Source organism: Phyllopteryx taeniolatus, chromosome 4 (assembly GCF_024500385.1).
Source record: "Phyllopteryx taeniolatus isolate TA_2022b chromosome 4, UOR_Ptae_1.2, whole genome shotgun sequence".
NCBI lineage: Eukaryota > Metazoa > Chordata > Actinopteri > Syngnathiformes > Syngnathidae > Phyllopteryx > Phyllopteryx taeniolatus.
Window position 1 is genome coordinate 23,659,125 of NC_084505.1, and position 17,268 is coordinate 23,676,392.

Sequence of the window (17,268 nt, forward strand, 5' to 3'; positions counted from 1 at the left end):
ATTAGCTTTTATTCAACAAATTAGAAAACCTTTTCAACCAAGAACAAAGGATGCAATGTCTCGTGATGCAAAACAGGGGGGAAACAATACACAAAGTAGGCAATTTGAATTATATTTTATTTAAATAAATGGCAACTGTATACTTTATTTGATGAAGTGGAAATTGGAAAATTGTTCAGCATTAACATCCTAAAATTGCCCCATAAGAAATATTGGAAATACAAAAGAAATGATCTCATATCGCTGATATTTCTGTTACACTGTACAGGTAGCCTCTACATTAGACGAGCAGCTACCATGTTTTTCCGTCTCCATACATATCAATGGTAACTGTTCTATACGTACATCCCTAACAAATTGGAAAACCTTGAGTTTCCTTTCAGAATCAATATTTTCTAGGAACACTATACTTTAAAATATTTCCTGTCGCATAAGTGAAGTCAGCTCCAATTAAGTCAAGTACGCTTAGTTTTATGTTAAAATTGACTCACATTGACAGGTATTCAACCAGGTGAGTCGAATAATCATGGAAATTCAGAAAATTTCTCGTTCGTTCTCGGAGAAACTTTTTTGAACTCCTAAACTGGGGCCAGGATCTCATCCCTGACCCGGAGAGGGCGCGGTGGCAAATTTGGGGGTGCTGATTTTCATCCCAGCCGTTTCACACTCTCCTGCGAACCGCTCCAGTGAGAGTTGGAGATCATGGCTTGATGAAGCCAACAGAACCACATCATCTGCTAAAAGCAGAGCTGCAATACTGAGGCCACCAAACCGGACGCGTCAGCTGCACCTAGAACAAAATGAACAGAATCGGTGACAAAAGGGCAGCCTTGGCGCAGTCCAACCCTCACCGGAAACGAGTCCGACTTACTGCCGGCAATGTGGACCAAACTCTGACACCAGACGTACAGGGACCGAACAGCCCATATCAGGGGGTTTGGTAAGCAAAGCAAAGCACATTTATTTATATAGCGCATTTCATACACAAGGTAACTCAATGTGCTTTACATGATTAAAAGCATTTAAAAACAAAGAAAAAAAACTTATAAACACTTAAAAAAAAATTAAATAAATAAATATACAACCCCAATTCCAATGAAGTTGGGACGTTGTGTTAAACATGAATACAAACAGAATACAATGATTTGCAAATCATGTTCAACCTATATTTAATTGAATAGACTACAAAGACAATATATTTTATGTTCTAACTGATAAACTTTATTGTTTTTAGCAAATAATCATTAACTGTGTTGCAGCCATAGCTGCAACACGTTCCAAAAAAGCTGGGACAGGTGGCAAAAAAGACTGAGAAAGTTGAGGAATGCTCATCAAACACACCCTCCGGTCCCATTTCTTAAAAAGGGGGACCACCACCACAGTCTGCCAATCCAGAGGCACTGTCCCCGATGTCCACGCGATGTTGCAGAGGCATGTCAACCAGGACATCCCCACAAGATCCAGAGTCTTTAGGAACTCCGGGCGAATCCCATCCACCCCCAGGGCCTTGCCACTGAGAGGCTTTTCAATCATCTTGGTGACCTCAACCCCAGAGATAGGAGAGCCCGCCTCAGAGACCCCAGATTCTGCTTTTTTATGGGAAGGCTGTCGGTGAAATTGAGGAGTATTGTCCCCACCGACTAACAACATTCTGAGTCCAGGTCAGCAGTGCCCCATCCCCACTATACACAGTGTTGATGGTGCACTGCTTCCCCTCCTGAGACGACGGATGGTGGACCAGCATTTCCTCGAAGCCGTCCGGAAGTCGTTCTCCATGGCCTCACTGAACTCCTCCCACGGCCGAGTTTTTGCCTCAGCGACCACCAAATCTGCATTCCGCTTGGCCAGCCGGTACCCATCAGCTGCCTCAGGAGTTCCACAGGCCAAAAAGGCCCGACAGGATGCCTTCTTCAGCTTGACGACATCCCTCACCACTGGTGTCCACCAATGGGTTTGGGGATTGCCGCCACGACAGGAACCAACCAGCTTACGGCCACAGCTCTGGTCGGCCGCCTCAGCAATGGAGCCACTGCTTCATCTTGAGGTCATGAACTGATGGCCGAACATTCTCCTTCAGGATTTTGTGTTCGACAAGTTTTATTTAAATGATTTCTTGATTAAACAGGTCTGGAGCTAATCAGGCTAGGATGTGGTCAGTGAAAATTAACTCAGCTTCCCCAAAAAATTTGATTAGCGACAGTTGGGGTGGGAGCGGGCAATTACTTTTAGACACAGGGCCAAGTGCTTTGAATAGGTAGCTTTTTTTTCCCCTCTTAATAAATAAAATCACCATTTAAAAACTACATTTATTTGATCTTGAATATTAAAGTGGGTTAAAATGAGAATTTGAGAAGGGGGCAAAGACCTTTTCTCGGCACTCTACATGTGGATGAGGAAATAAATTAAAGCAATCTAACGCGCCATCTTTTACACGCGTATGGCACAATTGAACTTTGACAGAAGAATAAACTCCAAGTGATTGTTAAATAATCATTTTACTAAATGCTTGAGATATTCAAACTTTTATTTGCACACTATCCAAACATACATTGTTCAATGAATACTCGGCTTCACTACACTCCCTTAACCGTAAAGCAATTGGAGTTGGCACAGTGCAAAATGGAAATAAAATATTTTTGACTGACAAATTTTAATATGTAGCCAGTATTCTACTCTAGTCGTGAGCATGTTACACACAGTCGCTGCAGTATAAAAGCCAAATCGCACATTCAGTGGAACCTCCAAAGTCAAGTGAGTCGCTCAATTTAAAGTCTAAAGTCAAATGACTCGTAAGTGGCTCAATTTAAAGATCAACCAAAATTGTCGAGAAAAACTTCAAGTAAGATGTTAGCAAATCATGCCTTACTTTAGTTCGCTCAGTGAGCATCAAAAGGATTAACTTCGTGTTTTGTACTTTTGTATTTTTTTCCCCTGATCCCACACAGAAGGGTACAAGTATGCAGCCCTATGGGGGAATAAGCCAGTGCAAACTGTAGGCCAGTCCCAAGCCCGGACAAATGCAGAGGGTTGCGTCAGGCAGGGCATCCGGCTTAAAACTTGGCCAAACAAATATGAGCAAAGAATTTCATACCGGATCGGTCGCCCCCCGGCACCTGCAGGGAGCCAGTGGAAATTCAGCTACTGGGTGTCGAAGACAAAGGAGAGGTGGAAAGCGGGTTCTTGGGCAGAAAGAGAAGAGGAACGTGCAGAGCCTAGAATTGAATGTGGGGACTTTGAATGTTGGTTGACATGATTAGGAGAAAGGTTGATATATTGTGTGTCCAGGAGACCAGGTGGAAAGCCAGTAAGGCTAGAAGTTTAGGAGCAGGGTTTAAATTATTTTACTATGGTGTAGATCAGGGGTGGGCAAACAACGGCCGTGGGCCACATCCGGTCAGTTGATCATTTCAATCCGGCCCGCCAAAGATTGGTACAGAATCGCTCAAATCACATCAAAATCATGACTACATTAATTTGACCTTGTCCTGTAATGCTGAGTGGTTCCACCAGGTTGTGCTGTAATGCCCAGTGGTTCCACCAGGTTGTCCTGTAATGCCCAGTGGTTCCATCAGGTAGCGCAGTAGGTACAGTGATACATTGACTTGACTTTGGCTGTTCAGTTTTTACGCTGCTACTGCTCTGAAACCTTCTTCAACCATGAGTGGGGCAAAGAAAAGAAAAGTCAACAGTGAGTGCCGAGTATTTCATATAGAATGGACTACTAAATACCTTTTCACTGAAGTCCGATCAAAGGCTGTATGTCTACTTTGTGAAGAAACCATTGCGGTTTTAGAGGAATATAACATAAACTGTCAGTATTCTACCAAGCATGATGATTATGCTAACAGCCAATCAATGCAGGAACTGATGGCTACGGCTCAGCGGTTAAAATCAAGCTTGCAGGCTCAGCAAAACACCTTTATCTGACAAACTACCATCCAAGATTCAGTCTCACAAGACCCTGAAACGGTGGCACGGGAGTTGAAGATGGAACTGATTGATCTCCAATGTGATACTGTCTTAAAAGAGATGTTCAACTCTCAAACTGGATGATTTGTATGCTTCATTAAGCGCAGACAAATTCCCAAAAATCCAGAAGATGGGACAGAGGATGCTGGTGGTGTTTGGCTCTACATGTGTGTGAACAGACTTTTAGTGTGAAGAACACCAACAAAACATCCTACAGATCCCAGCTGAGTGATGAACACCTCAGATGTGTTCTGAGAATTGCCACAACAAAACTAACACCAGATTTGATGCACTGGCAAAAGGTGATCAACAAAACAACTGTTCCCATTAAAAGTCCATCCATCCATCGTCTGTACCGCTTTATCCTCACAAGGGTCGCGGGCGTGCTGGAGCCTATCCCAGCTGTCTTCGGGAGAGAGGCGGGGTACACCCCAAACTGGTCACCAGCCAATCCCAGGGCCCCATTAAAAGTAAATCTAAGTATTAACACTACAATTCCTTTTTTTATTGTTGTTGTTTTTTTTTTATATGTAAGCATCTGGTCCTGGCTTGGCCCGCCTGTCAAATTTTAAGTCAATGTGGCCCCTGAGCCAAAAGGTTTGCCCACCCCTGGTGTAGATAGGAAGAGTTAACAAAGAATGTCTTGGAGGTGAAAAGAGTATCAGATCAGGGTGTTAAGTATAATGTGATTAGTGGCTATGCCCCACAGGTAAGATGACACCTAGTGGTGAAAGAGAAATTCTGGAAGGAGCTAGACGAAGCAGTTCTGAGCATCCCAGACAGAGAGAGTCGTGATTGGTGCAGATTGTAATGGACATGTTGGGGAAGGAAACAGGGGTGATGAAGAAGTGATGGGTAAGTAAGGCATCCAGGAAAGGAACTTGGAGGGACAGATGGTGGTAGACTGCAAAAAGGATGGAAATGGCTGTAGTGAACACTTTTTTCCAGAAGAGGCAGAAACATAGAGCGTGAGTCAAAGTTTATAAGACAGTGGTGAGGCCAGCAATGATGTACGGATTAGAGACAGTGGCACTGAAGAGACAACAGGAAGCAGAGCTGGAGGTGGCGGAAATGAAAATGTTGAGGTTCGCTCTAGGAGTGACCAAGTTGGATAAAATTAGAAATGAGCTCATCAGAGGGAAAGCCAAGGTTAGATGTTTTGGAGACAAAGTTAGAGAGAGACTTCAATGGTTTGGACACGTCCAGAGGAGAGATAGTGAGTATATTGGTAGAAGGATGTTGAGGATGGATCTGCCAGGCAAGAGAGCTAGAGCAAGACCAAAAAAAAGGTTGATGGATGTCGTGAGGGAAGACATGAGGGCAATTGGTGTTAGAGAGGAGGATGCAGGAGATAGGCTTACATGGAAAAGGATGACGCGCAGTGGCGAACCCTAACGGGACAAGCCGAAAGGTAAAGAAGAAGACACAGAAGGGTACAAGAACATGAAATGGAATTGACAAACGTAGAGTTCCCTCTCCATTTTGTGTCTTTTAGGTATCTTAAATGGTAAATGGGCTAATAGCACTTTTCTACCTAAAAGGTACTGAAAGCGCTTTAACACTGTCTCCTCATTCATCTACTGACGATGCAGCATCAGAAGCAACTTTGGGTTCAGTCTTGCTCAAGGACACTTCAACATTGTCACAAGGGCTCAGGATTGTACCCGCAATCAAGGTTGGGAGATGACAACTCTACCACCAGTGTCTTGTCACCCCCTATTTATTTATATATTTAGTTTGACTTCATTTTAGTTCAATTTTGTTAACATCTCTTTACACATATGACCACATGTTATGTTACTTAAAATGGTGCCTGTACAGTTAATACAGGTTTTATGAGAGCCCAAAATTAACTGATTTGATATTATTACCCCAGGAAAATGTATTTAGAAATTAGATCAACTTGGAAGTTAACCACTCTCACAGAACAGATTGTGTTCAACTTTGGAGGCTCCCTGTGTTACTATTTCTTTAAAAAGCGCATGTTAAATAATACTATAAGCTTAAAAGACACATTTCTGATTCATTGGATCCTCTCTTTTTATTGAGACTTTCGGAGCTTTAGATGGCCACACTGTTCTCGACTTTCTTTGGATCCAGGTAAGTGTAAGGAATTTCCAGATCTTTGTTTCTGTTGTTGATTGTGATCGACAACCTGTCAAGCTCAACTTTAAACTCCTTTTGCAGCTGGCGCGGGATCTCCTCGCTGAAATGGTCCTCTGGATAGTGTCCGAGGGGGACCTGTTGACACAGAGAATATACAGGTGCTGGTCATATAATTAGAATATCATGAAAAAGTTGATTTATTTCAGTAATTCTATTCAAAAAGTGAAATTTGTACTGTATAATATTTATACATTCATTTCACACAGACTGACATATTTAAAGTGTTTATTTCTTTGAATGATGATGTTTATAACTGACAACTAATGAAAACCCCAAATTGATTAGCTCACAAAATTAGAATATTGTGGAGAGGTGCAATATTGAAGACACCTGGTGCCACACTCTAATCAGCTACTTAACTCAAAACACCTACAAAGGCCTTTAAATGGTCTCTCAGTCTAGTTCTGTAGGCTACACAATCATGGGGAAGACTGGTGACCTGACAGTTGTCCAAAAGACGACCATTGACACCTTGCACAAGCAGGGAAAGACACAAAAGGTCATTGCTAAAGAGGCTGGCTGTTGACAGAGCTCTGTGTCCAAGCACATTAATCGAGAGGCGAAGGGAAGGAAAAGATGTGGTAAAAAAAAGTGGACAAGCAATAGGGATAACCGCACCCTGGAGAGGCTTGTGAAACAAAACCCATTAAAAATGTGGGGGAGATTCACAAAGAGGGGACTGCAGCTGGAGTCAGTGCTTCAAGAACCACCACGCACAGACGTATGCAAGACATGGGTTTCAGCTGTTGCATTCCTTGTGTCAAGGCACTCTTGAACAAGAGACAGCATCAGAAGTGCCTTGTCTGGGCTAAAGACAAAAAAAGACTGGACTGCTACTGAGTGGTCCAAAGTTATGTTCTCTGATGAAAGTAAATTTTGCATGTCCTTTGGAAATCAAGGTCCCAGAGTCTGGAGGAAGAGAGGAGAGGCACAGAATCCACGTTGCTTGAAGTCGAGTGTAAAGTTTCCACAGCCAGTGATGGTTTGGGGAGCCATGACATGTGCTGGTGTTGGTCCACTGTGTTTCCTTAGGTCTAAGGTCAACAGAGCCGTCTACCAGGAAGTTTTAGAGCACTTCATGCTTCCTGCTGCTGATCAACTTTATGGAGATGCTGATTTCATCAGGACTTGGCACCTGCACACAGTGTCAAAGCTACCAGTACCTGGTTTAAGGGCCATGGTATCTATGGGGTACTGTGAAGAGGAAGCTGCGATGCGCCAGACCCAAATTTGCAGAAGAGCTGAAGGCCACTATCAGAGTAACCTGGGCTCTCGTAACACCTGAGCAGTGCCACAGACTGATTGACTTCATGCCACGCCGCATTGCTGCAGTAATTCAGGCAAAAGGAACCCAAACTAAGTATTGAGTACTGTACATGCTCATACTTTACATGTTCATACTTGCGCGCACAGCCTCATTTACTTGAACTGGGGATGTGGCTGTCTTCCGAAATAACCAATCACATTGACACTCATGGCCAATAGCTTTCAGCACATACCTGCCCACCACCAAGTCCATAAATATAAAAGATTATTTTCATTATGTTTTGAGAATGATTTTTTCTGTTTAGGGCAGCAGGGTGTTCGATACGGTTAGCATGTCTGCCTCATATTTCCGAAGGTTTGGGGTTCGAATCTCGGCTCAGGGCTTCCTGTGTGGAGTTTGCAAGTGCTCCCCGTGCTTGTGTGCATTTTCTTCTAGTATTCCAGATTCTTCCCACATTAGAAAAACAGCATCTTAGATTCATTGAAGCCAGAGACTAAATTGTCCATCCATGTAAAAGTGAGTGAATGCGTGTTTGTCACAGTCACAACCCCAGTTGATAGAGCTGAACACTGATAGAATAGCTATGTTACTAGCTCCAGCATTGGGTAGCGACTGAAAGGACAAGATCATAAATAGCAATCGGTTGATGTTAGCTTCCTTCATAGAGGAAATACGATCACCCTCCTTACAAATAGGGTGAACAGTTCGGTCATCGAGGAAGGACTCTGATCTGTCAGTCAAGGTCGCTCAGGCAGCTAGGGCGGATACCCCCCCAGATGCTTTCCAATAGTGACTGGTGTTCTTGGCATGTCCAATTTGAGGACGATTCAGGTGAAGACCTAGGACACGCTGGAGGTATGTCTGGGAAAATCTTGTATTACTCCGTTGGAGGCGGCACGGTGGCCGACTGGTTAGAGCGTCAGCCTCACAGTTCTGAGGACCCGGGTTCAATCCCCGGCCCCGCCTGTGTGGAGTTTGCATGTTCTCCCCGTGCCTGCGTGGGTTTTCTCCGGGTACTCCGGTTTCCTCCCACATCCCAAAAACATGCATGAATTGGAGACTCTAAATTGCCCGTAAGCATGACTGTGAGTGCGAATGGTTGTTTGTTCCTATGTGCCCTGCGATTGGCTGGCAACCAGTTCAGGGTGTACCCCGCCTCCTGCCCGATGACAGCTGGGATAGGCTCCAGCACGCCCGCGACCCTAGTGAGGAGAAGCGGCTCAGAAAATGGATGGATGGATGGATACTCCGTTGGAACCGGAGGAGGTGGCTGGAGGCAGGGAAGTCTGGGCTTTGCTAATTAGAGGGTTTCTCTCGCAACACAGATCCGGAGAAAGAAAATGGATAATCGTCAAAATAAAATGCGCTTTTCCCCAATAAATTTCTTGTCAATATCAAATTTGTTGTACTCACAAAGTCTGAGGTCTCCCTGCTGAGCAGCCAGGTTGTGGCCATTCCCTGAACAGTCACATTGATAGGGGGCAATGTCTGCAGCATGGTGGCCTCACTTGTTGTCCCCTTTGCGGTGGGGGGAGGACGTTGCAGGGTCGCGGGAGTGTTGGGCATCCAGCCACCATAGTCGTACTGCAATGAGGGTTTGCCAAATGCATCCTTTCATCCCTGTTTGGACCACAAGTGATACAAGGTAACTGATGTTTATCACAAGGATTTACCTGTCCGCTGTTTACAGCCGCATGCTGGCATGAGCTAGTGAACACCAGCATGGTGGCGAACTTGATCAGCTCAGACACAGTAGTGAAGCCCTGAGGGATTCCTGGGAAGGAGAACAAGAAAACTGTAGAACTGCGAGCGCAATATATTTGTGCTGCTTGGCAGCTGCTGGTGAGTAAAAGGAGCACTAATGTAGCAATGTGTGGCATCACTGTAAACATCACCTGTTTGTGGCTGGGAAAGAAAGCCATATTTAAATATGTCCCAGATCCAAGTCTGCAGTTCCGAGTCTAGCTGGATCTCGTCATCGCTTTTGTAGTAGTATTGTATCACTCCCTGCACATATCTTTTGAGAGACAACTTGTATTTTTACACATGCATTTTGCTAAATAATTTGAATTTATTCGCGGATGGTAATGAAACAATTCCCAATCGATGCACAATTATACAGATTCTCATGAGAATTCTATTGGTCCTCCCTCAGCCCATAGATTACCACTCGACTGTAAGTTTTGTAGAACTAGGTATGGCAGTAGGTTTTCATGCAAAATGTGGAACAGTCAACAGTTCAGCTGATCATACTTGAAGATGATGTTCCACAGTTGGAGTCCGTCATCCCTGTAGTGGAAGTTTGGCAAGTCCTGCATGTCACGATCAGCAATGTCGTCGGGGAGGCAAAGGGACCTGTAGGTTATCGAGGACAGCGAGCTTACCATGATCTTCATCAAAGTCTCTCCACCAGAACCTGCAAACTGAGGAACAATAGATCAAGATTAAGATCAATAGTCCAACAGATGATGTAAACGGAGGATCTTCAACTTTATTTTGAAAACAACCTTGGTGAAGACTCCGATGGGTCCCATTAGCCGTATTCGACCTAATTCATTTATATGCAGAGTGTAGCGAGTGTGGGGTATGAGGAGCTAACGGGATAGATGGAAAGACCATGAAAATAAATCTTGAGGCAACAGAGGTCTTGATAATTAAGAACACTTGGTTGAAACCAAATTGGGAAAGCAGTTACCTTGTACAGGGGATGCACCATGGGCACGTTGCGCAGCAGTGACACCACAAAGACCTCTGCCAGTAGGTGAGTGCGCAGCAAGTGCGTGTTGATTTGGTGCTCTGAGAAATCGGCACTTCTCACAAAAATCTTAGCTATCAGCCAGTCGTACGTAGAGTCAGTTGGGAGAAAGATTGGGTTGTCCTCAGCTGGAGTCTGCTTCAGCTGAGGGAAGGCAAGGATATGTAATTAATGAGCATCTCTTCTCAGGCTGGTCATTTCAAAGTCAAGGCGACCAGATGGAGAATGTGCTAACACCTTTCATTTTAAGCCTTGAGCCTTGTGATATAGCTAAAATATCAAGGTTCAGGTTCACAATTAGACACTTTAAGGTCAAAGTGTCTCTGCCACTATGGGATTTGAAGTGCCTCAGTAAAACGATGGCGTCCCCTCGGCACAAACTACAGTCAGAACCTTTTCCTGACTAGGAGGCACTGAGGATACCAGGGATGACTCCAACACAGAGCCAACAAACTATTAACAAGCGCCGACTTCACTAAAGGCAACTGCAACGTAATGCAAAATTCAAGCCACACTGCGGCTAGAACTGCTAACTGATTTTACCTTTAGGTACATTGGAGTAAATTAATGTCACCTGGATGGCAATAGGCATCAGCTTGTCGTCAGGTCTTTTGTGAAGCAAGACGAGGGGTGCCATCAAGTACTGCTGAATCCCTTCGATAGTGTTTGCAGGAAATCCGTCCAGGTTCTTGTAGTCACACAGGTATATGTTGCCTTCCTGTTTGAGGGCAAACAAATCTGGTGCTGTTGTGCTATTGACAAAATGGGTCGACTGTATACCGACTATATTCAAATCAACAGTCAAACTAATGTGAAGAGAATGTGTAACAAGCAGTTACCTTCAACTCCTGAGACAAGTTTGAGCCATCAGAGATGAAGACCATGTCATCAGTCACAGGGAAGTTCTTGGGTAGAGTCTTGCAACGTTGAATCAAGGTGGGATGGACGCCATTTAGAAACTGGTATGCAAAGAACTCATCCTCTTTCCAGTGTTCCTGCACGTAATCTGACAAAAGAACAGTGATAAACTTCCTTCACATGCCTTGTTTTTAGTCAAACACACACTGGTTTACTGCTACTACTACTACTACTACGCTGGTATTAATGCACTTATTTGATATGAACTCCTAGAAACACTTGAAAAAGTCCATTGAAGACAGCACTTTGTGAAGAGGGAAAACGGAAAAACCAATCGATGATATTGGTACCTGAAACGACGGTTCGTTTGAAACGCAACATTTCGTTGATATTGTCAAGACTTTCCCAATTTTCCCGGTTGTCATCCAGCCCCTTAAGCTGAAGCTCAGCCAACCTGGGAAACAAAACAAGCAGCTTTTTCTTAACAAATAGCAGAAATGTTGAGTAAAAGACTGTGGAATCTCAAAAGTCAAACAGCCCTGACGCTGTACAATGGAGTTACTTTACTTACAAATATATCGTAAGTTGCACAAAATTCCTACTATTAATGACTTTACGCAAGACCTCAATTCAGAACAAAGGAAAAACTTTGCATATTTGTTCTACTTTTTCTTTGACTTTTGTTGTCATAAAGAAGGAGCAGCATCAATGTTGTCAGCACTGGTCTCATCAAAAGGTAAGGTTTGAGGGCTCTTACCCTGTGACAGTTGTGAATGCAAACTCTGTCGTCTTGGTAAAGGAGAACTGGAGCTCATTCGGCAGGCTAGTAGGACCATCTGCCTTAATGGTGTAAGGCAAGCCCGAGTAATAAAAATTCCAGCTGTTGGGGTGTTTATAGGTTAATGTAGACTAGCAATGTAACAAATCAAATATTTGAGGGATACACAGTGAACTGTCACCCATAGTCTACACTTCGCTGTCTCAGCTCCTGCTTCCTCGCATGCTGACCAAGAGAGTTGCTTTCATCGAAGATCCTCAGAGCTTTCACAGCAAAACCACAAACATATTGCATGAGGATTATTTGAAGGTATAAAGTACACGATGGCAGACAAGCACAGAAATCATCCAACCTTTTCCTTCTCTGAAGCGGTGAGTCTCACTGTCATTGATCCAGCAATAGATGGGAAAGGTGTAGATGTCTCTCTCGGGTGATTTGATTTCCACTTTGTCAGGGAACCAAGCATCATTGGGCAAAAGGAAGAATTGTCGTTTGTCTAGTTCTATCAGAACCAGCTGTCCAAGGGAGTTTGGGCAGGAAACAGAATAAGTAGACACCTAGAAAAATAACAGGAAATGATGTGTTGAAATATTAGTTACGCAGTTATGTTTTAGGGACACTACTTTTATCTTCTGTTCATTCCATTCCAGATGAGCTGTTGGATACTGTGGAAAAGTGGCCTGAAGACCTAACCTAGCAACAGGGGTGAGGCCATTGCCATCAGGCACAGCATGGAGAAATGGAGACTTATCGCTGCAGCGGAGGAGTTTGCCGGCAGTTCGACCTGCCGAATGCTGCCACGCCCTAGGTGGCTAGTGACAAGGAGCCAGCCACCATCTGATGAGCACTGGTGGATACTCCTTCCCCTGTCATTTTCCTACAAATACCGGTGTCCTACCATGTTAGCAAAGCACCGAGTGATAATGACTGCTATTTGCTCTCAACATGTCGCTGCCTGGACACAGAGGGATTCACTGTATCTGCTGCTTTGTACCCTGCCCCAAGATGTGGAGCATGAAAAAGGAAGGTGCTGTTTCTCTTGGAGGTGCAAGTTGACAGCTGAGTCTTGACCGTTTGTCGTATTGTGTATAAATGGGTTTCAATTGATGGCAAGGCATGTTCCATCAATTCTTGATCGAAGGGGTATTTTGATGAAAGCAAGTCAAAATAAGTATCATGTATATAATTAATTTTATTTTGTTGAAAATTGTAATAAAAAGAAACAGTTGCAGAAATATATAATGAATAGACCCTGCACTTTTATTTTGATGGCGGAATGTATAAACCTAAACCGCAAATAAGTGGGAACTTACTTTTTTGCTGCTTGGAAAAAATAGTTGTCCATGATTCAACCAAAATGTTGTGAAACATTTTCTCCACAATAACATAACCAAAGTTGATCAAGCACGAATAACTATCATTTCATGACATTTGTTTTAGAAATGTACTTGCTTGCTCACCTTTGTTGTTGTAGGTGCCGCTCAAGTATACTAGCAAATTTGTTCGAAAACTGTTGAGTGTGCGTTCAAAATCAGCGGACTACAGTATAGTACAAAATACTCATTTAAATCATTCACTGCCATTGACGGCTGTTGAATTCAAATATCAATGTTAATTTTTAATAATTAAAAAAAATCTAATTGGCAGACGTTCAACCACCAGTGAGTCAAATAATCATGGAAATTATGAAAATGTCTTCTTTGTTGCCGACAAATTGAGAAAAGCTTGCTTTTCAAAGTGGCTGTACTTGTTTGGGTATGTTGAGAAATGTGTACCGCATTCACTGTTGTCTTCCTAGCTGTTTAATTCTAACTGCAACACAGTAAGTGCAAAGTAGTTTCCAAATAATTAAAAAAGCAAAATTAAAATGGACATACATTACATTTGTTTTCTATTTGCACTGATGATTTAATGTTATAGGGTTTGTGAGGCACTTGGTTGGGAATAAATCAGCGTTTGGCTCTTCCAGTACAACTCGTAGGACCACAAAAAAAAGTTATTTCAACCATGATCTGTTTTCCACACTTACTGATCCGCTGAAGATGACCAAAGACCTCAGCCACATGCGCTCACTCTCGCCATCTGTGCCCACCAGCTTAATGTGCACAGGGTTCAAGGTGGTGGAGTTAAGTCGGTCGCCAGTGTAGACGGTCACCTCGTAATCCACCATTGTTATTCCAGAATGATGAGAAATCCTAATAGGGGAAATACGGTTCTTCTTTCAACTAGAGACAGAAGGCCACAGCTGCTTCTAATATACCTGTACTGTATATGCTAATTAGTGGGCGGTACCTGCGGCAGGTTTTGGTAAGACATGGCAGACCTGCATGAGCAATGACTCAGTCACGATGGCAAATGTAAATTTCTCATGAAAATATTCACATTAAAGTAACGTCCATCAATCCATCCATTGTCTGAGCTGCTTCTCCTCACTGGGGTCGGGGGCGTGCTAGAGCCTATCCCAGCTGTCATCGGGCAGGAGGCGAGGCACACCCTGAACTGGTTGCCAGCCAATCACAGGGCACATAAAAACAAACAACCATTTGCACTCACTTTCACACCTACGGGCAATTTAGAGTTGTCAATCAATCTGCCATGCATCTTTATGGGATGTGGGAGGAAGCCGGAGTGCCCGGAGAAAACCCACGCAGGCACGGGGAGAACATGCAAACTCCACACAGGCGGGGCCGGGGATTGAACCCCAGTCCTCAGAACTGTGAGGCAGACGCTCTAAGCAGTCGCCCACCGTGCCGCCTTGAAGTAACATTCAAATGCAAAATGTTTGAACACGTAGAAGAATCATTTATTTTTGTTCTGTTCCGCTGTTAGGTCAAGCAGAATGAAAAATCTGTATCCCTTTTATGCCGGAACAATTTTATTGTGTTACAGTGGTGTTTTTAAGCTTCCGCTGTGGTATTATAGTTGAGGTTTATTGAGAATCAGACTTGATCAGTCGAATAGAACAAAGTTTCTAGAAGGGAGAGAGAAACAAAGACAAAAGACAAAGCTCTAATTGTAAACAGGATGAGTGAAGTAAATCATTAAATTATCTACAACAATGAAACATTAAATATGAGCGTTGCATGGGGCTGTAGTGCTATACCCTGTGAGGGAAGGACAGGACAAGATAGAACAGGACAAGGACAGGAGAAGAAGCATGCAGGACAAGGGTCATGAACCCGGCTGTACAACTGAAGTGTGGTGGCATTAATTATGTAAATTATCAAAGTCTACAGGACGAGAATATAAGTGAGGGGATACACAAGCGATTTGCATATTCATGAGTTATTTGTTGCAGTAAGTGCGTGACCCCACACCCAGTGAAAGAGTCCTAGGGGTGTGTGCCTGCGGATACATGCAAGTAAATTGGTACCGTTTTACATGCACAAAGACTGACAGAAGTGTCCTGTAATTTCTGTGGCCGCACCGCGGCTGAGGACCCCACCCAATCAATCGAGGGGCGGGATCAGGCCCAGGGGTCCACCCGAGAGCAGCCCGGCGAATGGGACACGTCCCACACCAAGGGACCCAGGGCGGTCCGCCGGCCCCATTGAGGGGCCCCGACAACCGGCCACCCAGCGGGGGCCGCAGGGACCCAATACCACCGCCCGCCCAACCGCCGCCCCACACGCCACACCATCCCAACCCGCCCTCCACCCCCAGGAGAGCCAAAGAAAACCCCCCCCAATGGCCGCGGGCATGAGAGGTCAGCCCCAACACCAAGCAGTCATCCAGCCCGGGGGGCCGGTCCTCGGGAGCACCACCATACAATTAAGTGAGACCCACCTCCCCCCCTGTTACTATGACTGCCAGGTCCCCAACTGGCAGTCATTGGCCCTACCCCGTGTATCAGTGCCCCCCTGAGTGGTGTGGTGCATTAAAATCTGGATAGGTTAGTGAGCCGAGGGAGTGGGGGCAGATCTGTATCCAGTAGCTACGGTCAGCAGACATGGAGAGGTCTTCTTCCCATTTGGTGATTGGTAAGTGTAGACTATGTCCCACTCTGGCAGTTCGAGGGTGCTCTGGAGTGTTGGTATTCTTTTTTTTTTTTTATTGCTGCTTTTAATTTATTGTATGGAAGAAAGTTTCCGGCAGTTATTTGGAATTCTTGGAAGAGTTCATCATGTGTCCTAAAAACATTATTGTTAAATAGTTGTTGTAGGTGGTTAATTCCATGTTGTTACCATGTACTAAAATGAAGGGGTATATTATTAATTTCGAAATCTGGATTATGACAAATTGGGGAGAGCATACTGGGAGCTAATTGGGATCCTGTCGATTCTAAACTTTGCCACCAAGCCGTCAAGGGGGTTGTGATTATTGGATTCTTGAAACATTTATGGTGTTTAAGACTATTAGAAATAAATGGGAGTTTTGGCAGTTTGATGTTGCTGCAGTCTGTTTGTTTCAATTCTAGCCAAGAATCACACTCCTCACTGTGGTGCAACCATTTGATGAGGTGTTGTAATTGGTTAGCTAAATAATAGTGTTTAAAGTTGGGAGCATTTTGGCCTCCCTCCTGTTTACTTTTCTGAATAGTACATAGACTGATTCTATGTTCTTATTTTTTAATACAAATTTATTACAGCAGAATCTAAGGTTTGAAACCATTTAAATGTGGGCTTCAATTGAATCATTGAAAATAAATAATTTATTTGAGGTAAGGTTTTAATTCTTATTGTAGCTATTCTTCCCAGTAATGAAGTTAAGCAAGTTATTCCAGTATCTTAAATAAAATAAGATTTTTTCCAGAATTGGTGTGTAATTTAGATTGGTTAGCTCTGTGAGTTTTGACGAAATATTGATACCTAAATACTTAATGTTTTCCTATAGGAATAGGGTACTCCATGAGTTTGCTGTTATTGGGAGTATTGTTGATTTTGTCCAGTTAATAGAGTAGTCTATTTGTGAAAATCTTTTAATGAGATTGAAACTGCCTGAAGAGAATACTTGGGTTCCTGTAAGTAAAGAAGAATATCATCAGCATATAGATTGATATTTTGTTCTGTCATTGGTGAGCAGATACCTTTAATATTAGCATTCTGACGTATAGCGGCAGCAAGAGGTTTGATAAATATTGCAAATAGCATTGGTGAGAGTGGACATCCTTGTCTGGTTCCTCTTTGTAATGTAAAACTCTCTCCTATTTGTGGTGACCGTCGCTTTCGGCGAATTGTATTAATGTTGCTATCCAATTTATAAATGAATCTCCAAAACCAAATTTGCAAAGTACTCCAAACAGGAAAGCCCAGTTAAGTTTATCGAAAGCTTTCTCTGCGTCAATTGACATGATGATTGCGTTTAGATTTTTACGCTGTGACGTGCTTATTAAATTCAACAGACGTCTGACATTATTTGTGGAACTTCTACATTTAATGAAGCCTGTCTGGTCATAGTGGATTATCGATGGAAATACCTTTTCAAGTCTCTCTGCGAGATAATCTTGATATCTACATTAAGATAGAAGAATCATTT

General features: G+C 43.5%; 1 protein-coding gene across 1 annotated transcript; it reads right to left on the reverse strand.

Moving 5' to 3' along the window:
• Positions 1–5,991: 5,991 nt before the first annotated feature.
• On the reverse strand, positions 5,992–14,207 carry LOC133476835 (arachidonate 12-lipoxygenase, 12R-type-like). The gene is made up of 14 exons (XM_061770760.1): positions 13,823–14,207; positions 12,146–12,350; positions 11,975–12,056; positions 11,773–11,895; positions 11,366–11,469; positions 10,997–11,163; positions 10,732–10,875; positions 10,098–10,301; positions 9,910–9,996; positions 9,656–9,825; positions 9,298–9,419; positions 9,076–9,176; positions 8,816–8,986; positions 5,992–6,210 (listed from the first exon to the last, which is right to left on the reverse strand). Exons 1-14 carry the CDS (start codon positions 13,961–13,963, stop codon positions 6,031–6,033), a joined length of 2,001 nt encoding a protein of 666 aa, XP_061626744.1. The 5' UTR covers positions 13,964–14,207; the 3' UTR covers positions 5,992–6,030.
• Between the last annotated feature and the right edge of the window lie 3,061 nt (positions 14,208–17,268).

What these genes read in the sequence shown, in the direction of transcription:
- LOC133476835 (XM_061770760.1), bottom strand. Translation starts at nt 13,963, where the DNA reads ATGGTGGATTACGAGGTGACCGTCTACACTGGCGACCGACTTAACTCC. An exon ending in CCGCTTCAGAGAAGGAAAAG is followed by an intron (nt 12,057 to 12,145) that starts GTTGGATGATTT and finishes TTGCTGTGAAAG; the next exon opens with CTCTGAGGATCTTCGATGAA. An exon ending in GCAGGGAGACCTCAGACTTT is followed by an intron (nt 6,211 to 8,815) that starts GTGAGTACAACA and finishes CTGTGTCAACAG; the next exon opens with GTCCCCCTCGGACACTATCC.